This window comes from Plectropomus leopardus, chromosome 1 (assembly GCF_026936395.1).
Source record: "Plectropomus leopardus strain MGB_pleo_1.0 chromosome 1, ASM2693639v1, whole genome shotgun sequence".
Lineage (NCBI taxonomy): Eukaryota > Metazoa > Chordata > Actinopteri > Perciformes > Serranidae > Plectropomus > Plectropomus leopardus.
The window spans coordinates 1,510,445-1,524,579 of NC_142176.1; the positions used below are offsets into that span (position 1 = coordinate 1,510,445).

Genomic DNA, 14,135 nt, shown 5'->3' on the forward strand with positions numbered 1-14,135 from the left:
AATCAGGCCTGTGGTGTTTTAGCAATGCTGCTGACAGAGGAGCGAACCAGCCGCTCCAGGATGATGAAACATTGAATCAAAATCAACAAAATCAAACTGAATGCTCATTCAGGCCCCAAATCTGAGACCGCATCGCAGCTTTATTTGCGATTTTCACTTGCACCCATAATTTCCATAATTTCATTGCAAAAACACCTAAAAAAACACGCCTGCATTGCAACATGCATTGAAATGTAAGAAAAAAAAGCTCCAGTGAAATCAGATGTTTCAGTCATCAAATATCCCAAAAACAGACTTCAAAACTCTGACAGATGAAGAGAAAGAAACGAGCTCTTTGACGGAGATAAGAAGGGATTTTATTCAGTTCTGGTGACAGACTGCACTGCAGCATTTAGTTGACAGATGATAATCATGTGTGATTTTGGTGCATCTTTGGGAGCGTTTGTCTTCTCCTCTTTGCTCCTTAGATGTCCTGTGGGTTCAAACACTCCGCGGTGGTGACGGCTGATGGAAAGCTCTTCACGTTCGGGAACGGTGATTACGGCAGACTGGGTTTAGGAAACACCTCCAACAAGAAGCTGCCGGAGAAAGTCACCGCTCTGGAGGGCTACCAAGTCGGACAGGTAGGACCGAAAAACGAGAAGTTACCAAAGGAAGAGACCGACATTCATTTAACCAGTTTACAGACTACAGTGTTTTTCATGATGCTCCAGTTTAAATGGCACAATTATAAAAAAGCATTCAGCGTTTGACAATTTATTTATTTCTTACTTTTTAAAAAATTGTATTTAAGTTTTCTTAAGGGATTATTGTATCTAAAAGATAAAACAAAAAACAAGTTAAAAACAAGTATCTGTGAGACACGTATACAGTGGAGCGAAATAACATTTCTCCGGACCAGTGTGCAAAATTAAATAAGAAGATTGCATTAAAAGCTGCACACTATGGTGACATAAATGGTAATTACTGTACACGTGGATCCAAAATGTCTCCAGTTCAGACATTTGTCCACATAAAATCCCCCTGGCCAAGAAAAACCCAAAAAACTCCTTCTTTCCCACTGCCATGAATATCTCCAATAAACGGTAATGATCCACACATCTACGTAAACACTACGCAGTGTTGCACACAGTAATATATTGTGATTTTTATTCTGTCTAAATTATTTCTTTAAGATATTTATTCTGTTTTAGGAATACGTGCTAAATGTTTATTGTATGTTGTATGTTGAGCCACGTCTAAGATGATTTTTGCGTCACAACAGACAAAGTTTTCTGAATCTAAATCTGAATCTGTATTATCAGTAAAAATCTAATTGCTTATTATTGCTTATTATAATTGCTAATTGCTTACTGATTCTATTGGATTTTATTTTAATTCTGTTTGACCTTGTCTTGGTTCATGTCCTCTCTGGGATGTATTTTAAAAAAAGAAAGAAATGTTATATATGCACAGACGTTAGCTGGGTTAAAGATGGAGGTCAAGGGAATTTATTTTCCTTTTTTTTGTCCACAGCGTCGTCATCGTCAATCCCGATGTGAAGTGTCTTATTTATTTTTATTTTAGCAATCATTAAAATGTGCTTCAGTCACAGGCCTCGTGAGGCGGTATAAATATAAATAATGACACTGTCTGTATGATCACATCAAACTCTATTTTAACCTCCAGAGATTAACGGTAGTTTCTTCGATTTTGCGGAAAAAGACGCGTCCTCCCGTTGATACAGTGTCCTGGTTTTTCCCCGAGTCTTTGGGCTGATTTGAGACGGTAAACACAGCCGATTGATGACTTGTCTTATTTCATGTCTCTGCGTGTTTGCGTCTTCAGGTGGCGTGCGGTTTGAACCACACTTTAGTCGTCTCCGCTGACGGGATGATGGTTTGGGCGTTTGGTGATGGAGACTACGGGAAACTGGGACTCGGCAACTCGACGGCCAAGTCCTCTCCTCAGGTCAGCACAGAGAGACTCGCTGCTTCATGTTGTAAACACTGACATGCTTTTAGAGCAATAAACGTTTATTTTGTTTTTTTAATTCCACAGAAAGTGGACGTGTTGTGTGGAATCGGCATCAAGAAGGTGGCGTGTGGGACTCAGTTCTCTGTGGCGTTAACCAAAGACGGCAAAGTTTACACCTTCGGTCAAGGTACGCTGCGACCGCCCGACTGAACTTTAGTATGATAGTAATATTAATATAATAGTAATATTAATATAATAATGCTATTAATATAATAATGATATTAATATGATAATAATATTAATATAATAATTGTATTAATATGATAAGAATATTAATATAATAGTGATATTATTAGAATAATGATATTAATATAATAGTGATCAGAGATTAACTGATCAACAGAAAATTAACCTGCAATTATTTTAATTATAATTAATTTATTTCTCAGGCAAATATTTCTAAGATTTAAGCTTCTAGCCTCTCAAATGTGATGATTTACTGTCTTTTTATTGCTATTTTAAATTATTATAAAGTGATTATTTTAGGTTTTGGACTGTTGATCAAATATAACTTTGGGTTTTAGGAAATTAAATTAAGCTTGTTTCACTATTTTTGATGGTTTAGAAACTAAATCAATTAAAAAAAAATAATCAGAAGATGATTCTCTGATTAAAGTTGTCAGTTGCAGCTCTGATGATGATACATATAATCATATTTACTTTGGGATAATTTTATTTATTTTTTTTTATATTCCCTAACAATAGAAAACTTTCTGTCCTGTGGTAAACAAGACAACTGCAGTATTTTCTTTAAATATTCAAATTAGATACATTTATAAGTAATAATAAGTAATAATAATAATTGGTATTTTTTATTTATGGAAATATGTAAATAATGAATTTATGTCTTTGATAAAGTTATTATATCAACATTTTTGCATGACAAAGATAAAAGGTAATAAATATTATGTTTAGACAAGTTTAGGAAAATTATGTAAAGTTTATGTTTAAATGAATAAGGACGCTGGTCAGTTCTAAGTTTGTATTATATATATTTCAGTTTCTTTTGCTTTTTGTTTTGCAGCGTCTGTGAATATGACTTTATCTGTCTGTCCGCTGGTTTGTATGATCATTCCTCGTTTTTACATCAAATGTGTTTGTTTCCTCCCGTGCTGTCAGATCGCCTGATTGGTCTGCCCGAGGGCCGAGCCAGGAACCACAACCGGCCCCAGCTGGTCCCCGCTCTGTCCGGGGTCCACATCCAGGACGTGGCTGTGGGAGCCGAACACACTCTGGTGCTCTCGTCCACCGGAGAGGTTTACACCTGGGGGAGCAACTCAGAGGGACAGGTGACCTGCTCGCACGCACGCACGAACACACACACACGCACGCACACACACGAACACACACACACACACACACACACGCACACACACACACACGCACACACGCACACGCACACACACACACACGCACTGAACCTCCACTGAAGTCTTAACATTCAGTTAAACAGAATTGACTGAAAGTTAAAGTTCAGTATTTGAACTTTTGACTTATGTATATTTTATGTATCTGAGTCAGTTAGTTATAAAAGAAAAAAAAGCCAAATATAAACTTGTTTTAGCTTCTCACCTTTGAATATTACTATTTTAATTTTTTCTGATAATAAACTGCACAACATTGAATTTTTTTGGTCGGACAAAACAAAGAATTTGATTGAGTCGACTTCAGAAACTGTGATGAACTTTTTTAAAAACATTTTACAGACCAAATGATTCATTAGTTGATGACGTGTTTCTGTTTATTTTGGATGATATCTTTGTATAAATGTTTCATTTTGGTAACTTTGCACCGTCGCTCTGTCGTGCAGCTCGGTCTGGGTCACACCAACCACGTCAGAGAGCCCACGATAGCGACGGCGCTGCAGGGCAAAAACATCCACCAGATCTCTGCAGGACGCTGCCACAGTGCGGCGTGGACGGCCCCCTCTGTGCCGCCGCGGGCGCCAGGTGAGACACACACACACACACACACACACACACACACACACACACACACACACACAGTCCTGTCGCTGCTGTCCGACCGGCAGACACTTTATCCTGGATTTCCTGCAGCGCCGCAGGGACGAGTAGTAAATACCAGAGTGGGACGCTGTTTCTGTTCGGGGGACAAACATCGAGGAATTCCATGAGTCGTTGTTAGAAAGCTGCTGAGTCATCGTGTACTGAAGGCCTGTTTCAATGTGATGGTGAAAAATATGTTAAAAATATGTCTAAATATCTCAGTCAGGGTTTCTGTGGATGCTTATGAAGCCTTTAAAGCATTGAATTCATTATTCTTAAAATGAGGAATTAATGTGACTAAAATGTCTTCAATCTTCCAAAAGTCATAAAAATGCTCAGACATGGGAACGATCTGATGAATCATTTTTCTCTGATGTTGCATTGCAAAATCCAAAAATGATTGTTTTTTTTGTTGTTTTTTTTTTAAATAATTGACCGAATCCCTCTTCTTAAACTCGTCATGATGGAGGAGTCGTCCCGCATGCAGAGTGAGAAAACAAATTCACCAATAAAACTCGCCAGTAAATTCCAGCCATTTCCTGTTTCTAACCAGACATCATTTTTCTTACAATAAACATTTTGGCAAAATTTTCCTCAACTCTGAGTACAATGATATTTGTTCATTTTGTTTTTCTTCGTCAGTATCGGTTACTGTAAAATTAGTCCTGAATGTCGTCCAGAGTGACGTAAAAAAATATTTTAAAGTGTTAAATTTGCCTTAAGCAGTAGAAACTGTCCTCATTAAATGAAATGAAACGTAGAATCCTCAACCGAAAACTGAGACCACCGAGCATAAATATACTTAAAATAAACTCCTTAAATTTGTTTACAACTGTTTTTCATGCAAATTTGTTTAGGTACTAAAAATGACACAAATCTACTTTTTTTAATTCTGCATTTAACTTTGTGAGCTCAGTGAGACATCAGGAAACGTCGCGCCAATTTCAGTTTTTACGTTTGCAAATAAAATGTGGCTCTTTTTTCCTGTCTCCTCCTGCTCCTCCTCCTCCTGCTCCTCCTGCTCTTCCTCATGCTTCTGCTCCTCCTCCTCCTCCTCCTCCTCCTCCTCCTGCTCCTGCTCCTCCTGCTCATCTCATCCTCCTCCTGCTCCTCCTCCTCCTGCTCCTCCTGCTCTTCCTCATGCTTCTGCTCCTCCTCCTCTTCCTCCTGCTCCTGCTCCTCCTCCTCCTCCTGCTCCTCCTCCTCCTCAGGCTCGTCGGTCCCTCTGCAGCTGGGCCTCCCTGTGGCGGTGCCTCCTCAGTACAGCGGGCTGAAGGAGGTCAGTATGGAGGCGGTGAGGGCTCGCCTCCGACTCCTCTACCACTTCTCTGACCTCATGTACTCCTCGTGGAGGCTCCTCAACCTCAGCCCCAACAACCAGGTGAGCGCGGCGCCGTGACGGAGAAAAGGCTCGATAATCGTGACTCCTGCAGAGTCATCAAAGGGATCAGGATGTTCTGATGATTGATTAAATTAAGACTTCACAGAAATAAAACTTTGATCAAACTTCTTCAGATTTCATGCAGTGTTTGCCCGTAAGGAACAGAAAGTAGTCAAATCTGCATCGCTCACTGTACGAGAGTAATGTGATTTTCTCTGCAGAGCTGCACGTCGCACTATAACGCTGGTACCTGGGGGATTGTTCAGGGCCAGCTGAGGCCCCTGCTGGCCCCCAGAGTTTACACTCTGCCCATGGTGCGCTCCATCGGCAAGACCATGGTGCAGGGCAAGAACTACGGCCCCCAGATCACCGTCAAACGCATCTCCACACGGTCAGTTCGCCCCCGGACTTTTTCTTTGCTTATTCCTACAGTACAGAAGCTCCAGTACACACGATGAAATAATAATAATCAGAACTATTATTATAATTTACATAAAAAGACATTATAAAACCTGCATGTAAAAATAAAATTTTAATCAAAATGGAAATGATAAAAAAGGTGATTGAGCATTCCTGTGGAAGCCCAGTACTAATGATAAGGTTTTTACCGTTTTGGCTTTTAATGGCCTTATTTCAAAGTGGACAGTTGAGGTGAAAAGTAAAAAAACAACAGAGAAGAATGATGCGCAGAGGTCGCAGGCTACACTCAAACCTTTGAGATTTCTGAGTTTCATTAGTTTGCTCTAAAATGTCTAAAATGTACAAAATTGTTCATGTACTTGTACTTTAAATTCTCAACTGTAGTTAAGTCAAGGTGATTGTATTTGTAAAGTATATGCAATATCTCTCTATATATGTATATATAGATATAATTGAATAGATATCTATATGTATATCTATAGATATAGATATAGCAGTGAAGCGCTTCAGCCGGCCGGATCGATCAGTAGACTTGGAAAATCTCGAGCTGAAGGTCGGAAAAACAAATCAACTTTTACTTCATCAATAAAATAAAGTAAAGCGAGCTTGGGTGGTGATCCACATTCACTGTAAAGACGTTAAATTACGAACATCAGCAGGATAAAGAAACGTGTTTTCTGGATGTCAGTAAAACGAAGTGAAAGTCGGCTCTGATCCCGTGTGATTACTCCAGTTTCAGGGGTTTGTTTAATTTTACAAAAACCTGCAGCTCAGTGATGATATTTCACGTTTATCGAGTTTAACTCCTTTTTTTTCGCTCCTGGACGTGAACTCTCCGCAGGGGACGGAAGTGTAAACCGATCTTCGTACAGATCGCTCGTCAGGTGGTAAAACTGAACGCCTCGGACCTCCGCCTGCCCTCCAGAGCCTGGAAGGTCAAACTGGTGGGGGAGGGGGCGGATGACGCGGGCGGCGTGTTTGACGACACCATCACAGAGATGTGTCAGGTACGGAGACAGCTGTCCTGCTCGTTTTTCTCGACGAGTCAGCGTTGGGCGCATGTGTCATGTGATACAGATTTTGATATATTTTCATGTAAATGTGTTTGTAGGAGTTGGAGACGGGAGTGGTCGACCTGCTCATCCCCTCCCCCAACGCCACAGCTGAGGTCGGCTACAACAGAGACAGGTGAGCGGCCCGTCGGCTTTAACAAAATATATTTCTGTAGCGCCTGAGCCTCAGGGCCGGCAGTACGGCCGTGAAATAATACCACCGTATTTTTGGGCCAAATCACGGTACACGGTGTACATCAGAATATTTTAAATACCCTCCAAAGCTTCATTAATGCCGGACTGAGCAACAAAATGAAAGGTCACGATATGACGAATACGCAGATATTGATACTGTGACAGTATTTTAGTGATGAATATTTGTACTTTGACAAAGTATTAACACAATGAGATTTTTGATTATCATCAGTGATGTGGATTTAATGAGTTGCATACACAGATGTTTCACCTGCTGATGCCAGAATAAAAGTCTCAGAGTTCACATGGTCATGGAAAACCTGGAAAAGTCATGGAATTTGCAAATAGTAAATCCCAGGCCTGGGAAAGTTTTGGAAAACTAAATATACTCTGAAAGTTTTAACAGTAATTTCTGTTTTGATAAATGGTGAAACTTGATTTTGAAAGAAAAAAAAATTGTTAAAGGAAAAAAAATTGAAAATTGCCAAAAGAAATTTAAAGAAAAAGAAATCGCCCGCATTTTTTTTTAAGTCAGCAGTAAAATAATACAAAATACAACCTTTTGAAGTTGTATGCACCTCCCCTAAGATCCCTAAACCTGAGTGCATAGAAAATAATTTAACATTACACCACCCCCTCCCCTCTCATAATGAACAGTCCCTAAGTTATTAAATACTGAGTTATAATCCTGTTCTGAATTCATTACTTAAATATATATATATATATTTAAATACCTATAATTAAATATTGAAAAAGAACCGATAAGGAGTATCAGTGATGATTTCAGAGATTTCTCTTGAAGCTCAATCCAAATCTCCGAAATGTCAGTTTATGTCATCAAACCATCAATATCTAAATATATATATATATATATATATATATATATATCTATATATATACTGTATATACATCATTTCTGTATCTTTTCATATCCCTGGCTCCATCATTGTGTCAAAACAAATTTAAACTGATGTTTCCCGGCAGGTTCCTGCTGAACCCGTCCGCCTGCCTGGACGAGCACATGCTCCAGTTCAAGTTCCTGGGCATCCTGATGGGCGTGGCCATCCGCACCAAGAAGCCCCTGGACCTCCACCTGGCCCCGCTGGTGTGGAAACAGCTGTGCTGCATCCCGCTGCTGCTGGAGGACCTGGAGGAGGTGGACCTGCTCTACGTGCAGACGCTCAAAAGCATTCTTCACATTGAAGACAGCGGCATCACCGAGGAGAATTTCCATGAGGTGAGACACACATTTTAATCCCGATGTCAGGCTGGTCTCGCTTGTAGGTTGTGTTTTTTTGTTTGTTTTTTTTTGATTGGTTTAGAGGTGTGAGTGGGTGATATGGCATTATTTTTATATTTTCAGATCGATATATACAGGGTTCCTGCAGATCCATAAAAAGTCTAAAAAGGCAATGAATTAATTCATCTAAAAATAAGGCCTTAAATGATATTAAAATGACTTAAATAATCTTTAAAAAGTCTTAAAAGGCAATAAATTAATTCATCTAAATATAAGGCCTTAAATGATATTAAAATGACTTAAATAATCTTTGAAAAGTCTAAAAAGGCATTAAATTAATTAATCTAAAAATAAAGCCTTAAATGGGAATGAAATGACTTTAATCTCAAGAACACCTTAAGGGGATTTCTTCACGTTTGGCTCAGTTGTTTCGGTTAAAAGGATGAGCTGATTAGATTTTGGTGGTCGAAGGTCGCTGTGACGTCGCATCGGCCTAATTTTTGTGAACACAACATCTGAAGATGGCCTCGAAGAAGTTTCCTCAAATCTGACACAAACGTCCACTTGGACTCAAGAATGACCTGGTTATAATATAATGGTTGAAGGTCAAAGGTCATCATGATTTTTGGCCATAACTCAAGAGCCACCTTGAACCTGTTCAGACTGTAGAGATCTTCTGTGTGAGGAGTTCATCCAGCTGCTGGTATTTCTAGTGTTTTTAACATTGCTGGTTGTGGCTTTGCAGCACATCTGGTGTTTTTTCTTTAGTCTGATCTTACAGAGACGTCGAATATCACAGCTGCACTCACTGATGGATATAAGAGGGTGTATGATTCTGATTTTAATGCAAATAAAACTGAATGAGCCTCATTCACCTCATTCAGGAGGCAGCAGTAAACAGCATTTAGACAGAACCACACACACGCACAAACACACACACATACACACACACACACTCAGCTCATCTCGGTGGATTTAATGTGAATCTCCAGCAGCACAAAGTCGTTATTATTATGATTATTAACTTGTTAAAGGCTCACAGAGTCACTGATGATTGTTTTGGCAGCAGAGGCAGTCTGACCTGAGCTCAGCATCACTGTTCGCCTCTTATATTTCGGCAAGAACCTTCCTGCGTCTGCTTCGCTCTGTTTGTCAGAGAACTTTTTAAGCTTTGTTTTTTAGGCGCTACATAAATAGTTATTAAAGTAATAATAATAATTATTATTATTATTATAGTACCCCTTGGGGACTATTTGTTGCATTGTACGTGCTCTCACTCTTCCTGTTGTGATAACTGTGTGTGTGTTGATGCATGTGTCCTAAATGTAGTCCAGATTGTGTATTTGAGTGTAATCAGTGAATTTGCAGCTCAGCTCCTACAATAAGTCTAAAATACACTGTGGAAACTAAATAGTTACATTCAGACTGTTCAGGTCCAAAAATGCTCCATTGAAACCCATTCAAACTGACATTTTTGATCCCACAGCCATCAGAGCAGAAAAACAGGACTTGTATTATTTCTGGGTGTCATTCTGGGCTTTTGACTCTGAATTTGTCATTTTGACTATTTTCCACCTGATGAGGTCATTTTGACCATATTTGGCATATGGAGGAAATACATACGAAGGGTTAACACATCCTCCACCGTGTGAGCGTTTGATTCATCAGAATCACTCACATGCTGCTGCAGAGCCTCGTCAGCCTGTTTTTGATTCCCAGAGCTGAAACCCGAAAACAGAGTTTACATGATGTCACATACCGCGACCACGCCGCGCCCTCAGAGCGCTCACTGGAGCCAGCGGGGTTAATCCTGTTTACAGCGGACAGTCCAACATTAACCCACCAAACGCCGCCCTGAAATCTGAGTTCAGAGCTCCGGGATAGTAATGAGTGTGTAACCAGGCTGAGCATCGTGGGAGCTTCCTCCTCCTCCTCCTCCTCCTCCTCCTCCTCCTCCCTGCTCCTGTACACTCTGTTCTCTCTCTGATACTCAGCCCCCCCACCCAGGACCCTCAGACAGAGCGCCCCTCTTCTGTCCAAACAACCTGACGCAGCCTCCGCTCTGTAAAGCCTCGAGCTGCAGGAATCCAGAGCCGCTGTTGATGCAGCACATCCTGCCTGCCGGAGAGCTGGCTGCACTCCCAGACTCACGGAGGAGGAGGAGCAGGAGCAGGAGGAGGAGGAGGAGCAGGAGGAGGAGGAGGAGGAGCAGGAGGGGGAGGAGGAGGAGGAGGAGGAGCAGGAGGAGGAGGAGGAGGAGGAGGAGGCTGCATGTGCTGTGAGAATCAGCTTCAGTTTGAACTCTGCCGGAGCGAGCAGTCAGAAGTCAGATCATCAGGTTATGATCTGATGTTGCTGCCAGAACGGAGAAAAATATCATCAGATACGTTTCAGCTCCGTAAACGATCTGCTGGCTCGTTACAGAGCGGCCAAAGGATGACCTAATCTTTGTAGGCCAACCCGGAAGTCAGCGTCGCTCCGGTTCCCTCGTCAAAAACCGTCTGGGATTTTTGAATGACGTTTTTTAATTATCGGCAAAAATAATCTCCGTGAATAGCACGATTTTACGATACTTACAGGTTTAATTCAGCGTGATAATCGTCAGCGATGAACTCCACATCTGTGTTTTGAAGCATAAATGAAATCACCAGAAGCGAAAAAATATGTAGATTTACATACAATAACTATATACATTTACCTACAAATAAATCCTCCGAAATATAAATCAATCCAACAGACCTGGAGAGATGTTTGATGCCGCTTGTTATTCGAATTAAGTCGCCCTCGGGCTGTTAGATTTACCGGGCTGATTACTGTGTGTGTGTGTGTGTGTGTGTGTGTGTGTGTGTGTGTGTGTGTGTGTGTGTGTGTGTGTGTGTGTGTGTGTGTGTGTGTGTGTGTGTGTGTTTCAGATGATTCCTCTGGATTCGTTTGTCGGACAAAGCGCAGATGGAAAGATGGTTCCCATCATCCCCGGAGGAAACAGCATCCCGCTCACTTTCTCCAACAGGAAGGAGTACGTGGAGCGAGCCATCGAGTACCGTCTGCACGAGATCGATCGACAGGTAAACTGACGCCGCGGCGTTCTTTCACGTCTCTGCGTCCTCGGGAGGAGAAACACACTGAATTTAAACATTTTGAACATCAAACAGGTTTTTGATTATCAGTAAATATCACAAGGCAGGAATATCAATGTTAATTCATTTTCATTAGCTGTGTGAACAGCTCAGCAGAAATATTAGGATTTATTTACATTTTTACCAAAACATTTCCATGACTGAGCAAATTTTAAAGAGCATACTTTTTTTGGATAATTTTCTTTCCTAATTAAATATTTTGGCGAGTTTTAGAGAAAGCATTTTCACCGTTTTTTTCTTAACAAAATTCATTTATTTATTTATTAAATTTTTGTGGTTTTTCAAGAAAACATTTTAGGATTTTTTTTTTTTTTTTAAGTTTTTCTGAAGCTTTCCATCACAGCAGCACGAGTCTTCCAAACCCGAAACGACACCATTAATCACAGCAAGAATCAGAGAAAAGAGAGTGAGAGTCGTTGGACACATCGTGTGTTTCACACAGGCTGTGGAGCAGATCTCCATGACTTTTCCACGTTTTCATGCTGGAACAAACTCTGGAATATTTTATTTTTTTAATAAAAAAAAAAATATATATTTTGTTATTCTTTTTTTGCTTTGAGCACAAACAAATTCTTATTCGGCTCCGCTGAGTTTGAAAACCAGAGACGTAAAAACACTCATCTGCATCGTAAAAATAGAAAATATATATGTTTTGTAATAATCTGACAGAGGATTGCGGAGAGCATGCATACAGACATTAACCCCGTCCTGTCCCCGCTCAGGTGGCGGCGGTGCGCGAGGGCATGTCGTGGATCGTGCCGGTGCCGCTGCTGTCGCTGCTGACGGCGAAGCAGCTGGAGCAGATGGTGTGCGGGATGCCGGAGATCTGCTGCGACGTGCTGAAGAAGGTGGTGCGCTACAGGGAGGTGGACGAGCAGCACTCGCTGGTGCAGTGGTTCTGGCAGACGCTGGAGGAGTTCTCCAACGAGGAGCGAGTCCTCTTCATGCGCTTCGTGTCCGGACGCTCCAGGCTGCCCGCCAACACGGCCGACATCTCGCAGCGGTTCCAGATCATGAAGGTGGACCGGGTGAGTTCGGACCGGAATAAGAGCAACGCGTCCTCAAACACTGAGCGAGGATTCTGGTTTCCTGCATCAGGAGACTTTTCATACATGCTCACTTATATCTGAAGGTTTTCTCTCTTTTAGGATTTTTGTGTCAATTCTTTTTTTTGTATTAAACAGGACGATGTAGACAGACAGGAAATCACTCTGCCGCTCATGTTTGTAGTCTGACGTCACGTTCAGGGATATTTTTATAAAACGGATATTTTTACTTCCCTAAAAAAACATAATAATAATCAAACGATCATGCAGGCCAGGAGGCGGTGATTAAGGGTCCGTTTACACGGCAGCGAAACGTTTAACTTTTGTCGCGGTTTGGCTTTTCGTTCACACGACAACAGCGTTTTTCTTTTGAAGACACCGCCCCTTCTGTCGCCGTGGAAACTGGTGATGTGCGGATGCTGTGAGATCGGTGACATCACGACCGCAGTTTGCGGTCGTCTCCCACGAATCCACAGAACGCGGGGTTTTCAAAATCTGCTTTTGTCACTTAAAACTCAGTTTGCATGTGAACGAGGCGCCAAAATTTAGAGAAAAATTTGTATAAAACAAACAAACCAAAAAAGGATCCCTGTGCACGTGGACGAGAGCAAATATTCACCAAACTGACATTTTGCGATGATGAAAAATGTTTTTTAAAAACTGATTTTTGTGTCATTTTTGTAGTTTTGTTAAAAGTTTTAACTACGTCTGTTTGATTTAGAGAACAGTCAAACACTAAATCCCAAACACCAGAGCAGTTCAGCAAGCCATATTCTTATTATAAAGATGTTAATAATAATAATAACTTAAATTAAATAGCACCTTTAAAAACAGAGCTTTCACAGTGCATCAGTGAACCGCTGTTAATTTTTATTGCTTGTTTCTGTGTGTGTGTGTGTGTGTGTGTGTGTGTCGTCTGCAGCCGTACGACAGCCTGCCGACCTCTCAGACCTGCTTCTTCCAGCTGCGTCTGCCTCCGTACTCCAGCCAGGCCGTCATGGCGGAGCGGCTGCGTTACGCCATCAACAACTGCCGCTCCATCGACATGGACAACTACATGCTCTCCAGGAACGTGGACAACGCCGAGGGCTCCGACACGGACTACTGACACAGGCACCTCACACACACACACACACGAATCGATAACAAGCGGGCACACGGACTGTACCTGAACACACACACTCGGACTGTACCTGAACACACACACACTCGCGGCGATGCTTGGTCATCAGTGCACCAGTCGTAGGGAACTCCTGAGGCCACTTTTTAAATCATTTTATGTCTTTGAAACAGCACAGATTTCATTTCTCCTCGTGGTTTATTAGCAGTTTTTAAATGACACAGAAATCCACACGAGAAGTGCATTTAGTGTTAATTTTAATTTTTTTGCTCATTACTCCACATCCCATTTTCAGGGTTTCTGCATGGAGGTCTGTTTATTTGTTTGGATCTGTGTATAGAATATTCCAGCGAGCGGTGGAGGAGGAAAAGAATATTGTACATTGTGTAAAATGCTTCATTAGGAAAAATGTTTTGCATAATATCCATATTTATTGTTTTCATTGCCTACGCCGAGTTTCCCGAAGCAAACAAAAAAAACAACAATAAATGCTGCAGAGTTGATTGGTTGTTTCAGTCTGTT

At 41.2% G+C, this 14,135-nt stretch overlaps 1 protein-coding gene across 5 annotated transcripts in view; it reads left to right on the top strand.

Moving 5' to 3' along the window:
- herc1 (HECT and RLD domain containing E3 ubiquitin protein ligase family member 1) overlaps positions 1–14,116 on the top strand; it is an 84,193-nt gene extending 70,077 nt beyond the window's left edge. For all 5 annotated transcript variants that reach the window (XM_088077042.1, XM_088077193.1, XM_088077085.1 and 2 more), the window contains exons 67-79: positions 468–623; positions 1,828–1,950; positions 2,041–2,143; positions 3,136–3,305; positions 3,827–3,965; positions 5,234–5,403; positions 5,625–5,794; positions 6,665–6,830; positions 6,935–7,011; positions 8,055–8,307; positions 11,223–11,375; positions 12,170–12,475; positions 13,416–14,116. In XM_088077042.1, the coding sequence (XP_087933168.1) occupies positions 468–623; positions 1,828–1,950; positions 2,041–2,143; positions 3,136–3,305; positions 3,827–3,965; positions 5,234–5,403; positions 5,625–5,794; positions 6,665–6,830; positions 6,935–7,011; positions 8,055–8,307; positions 11,223–11,375; positions 12,170–12,475; positions 13,416–13,601 (2,172 nt within the window). In that variant the 3' untranslated portion in view covers positions 13,602–14,116. The remainder of the gene's footprint in view (positions 1–467; positions 624–1,827; positions 1,951–2,040; positions 2,144–3,135; positions 3,306–3,826; positions 3,966–5,233; positions 5,404–5,624; positions 5,795–6,664; positions 6,831–6,934; positions 7,012–8,054; positions 8,308–11,222; positions 11,376–12,169; positions 12,476–13,415) is intronic.
- Positions 14,117–14,135: the final 19 nt, after the last annotated feature.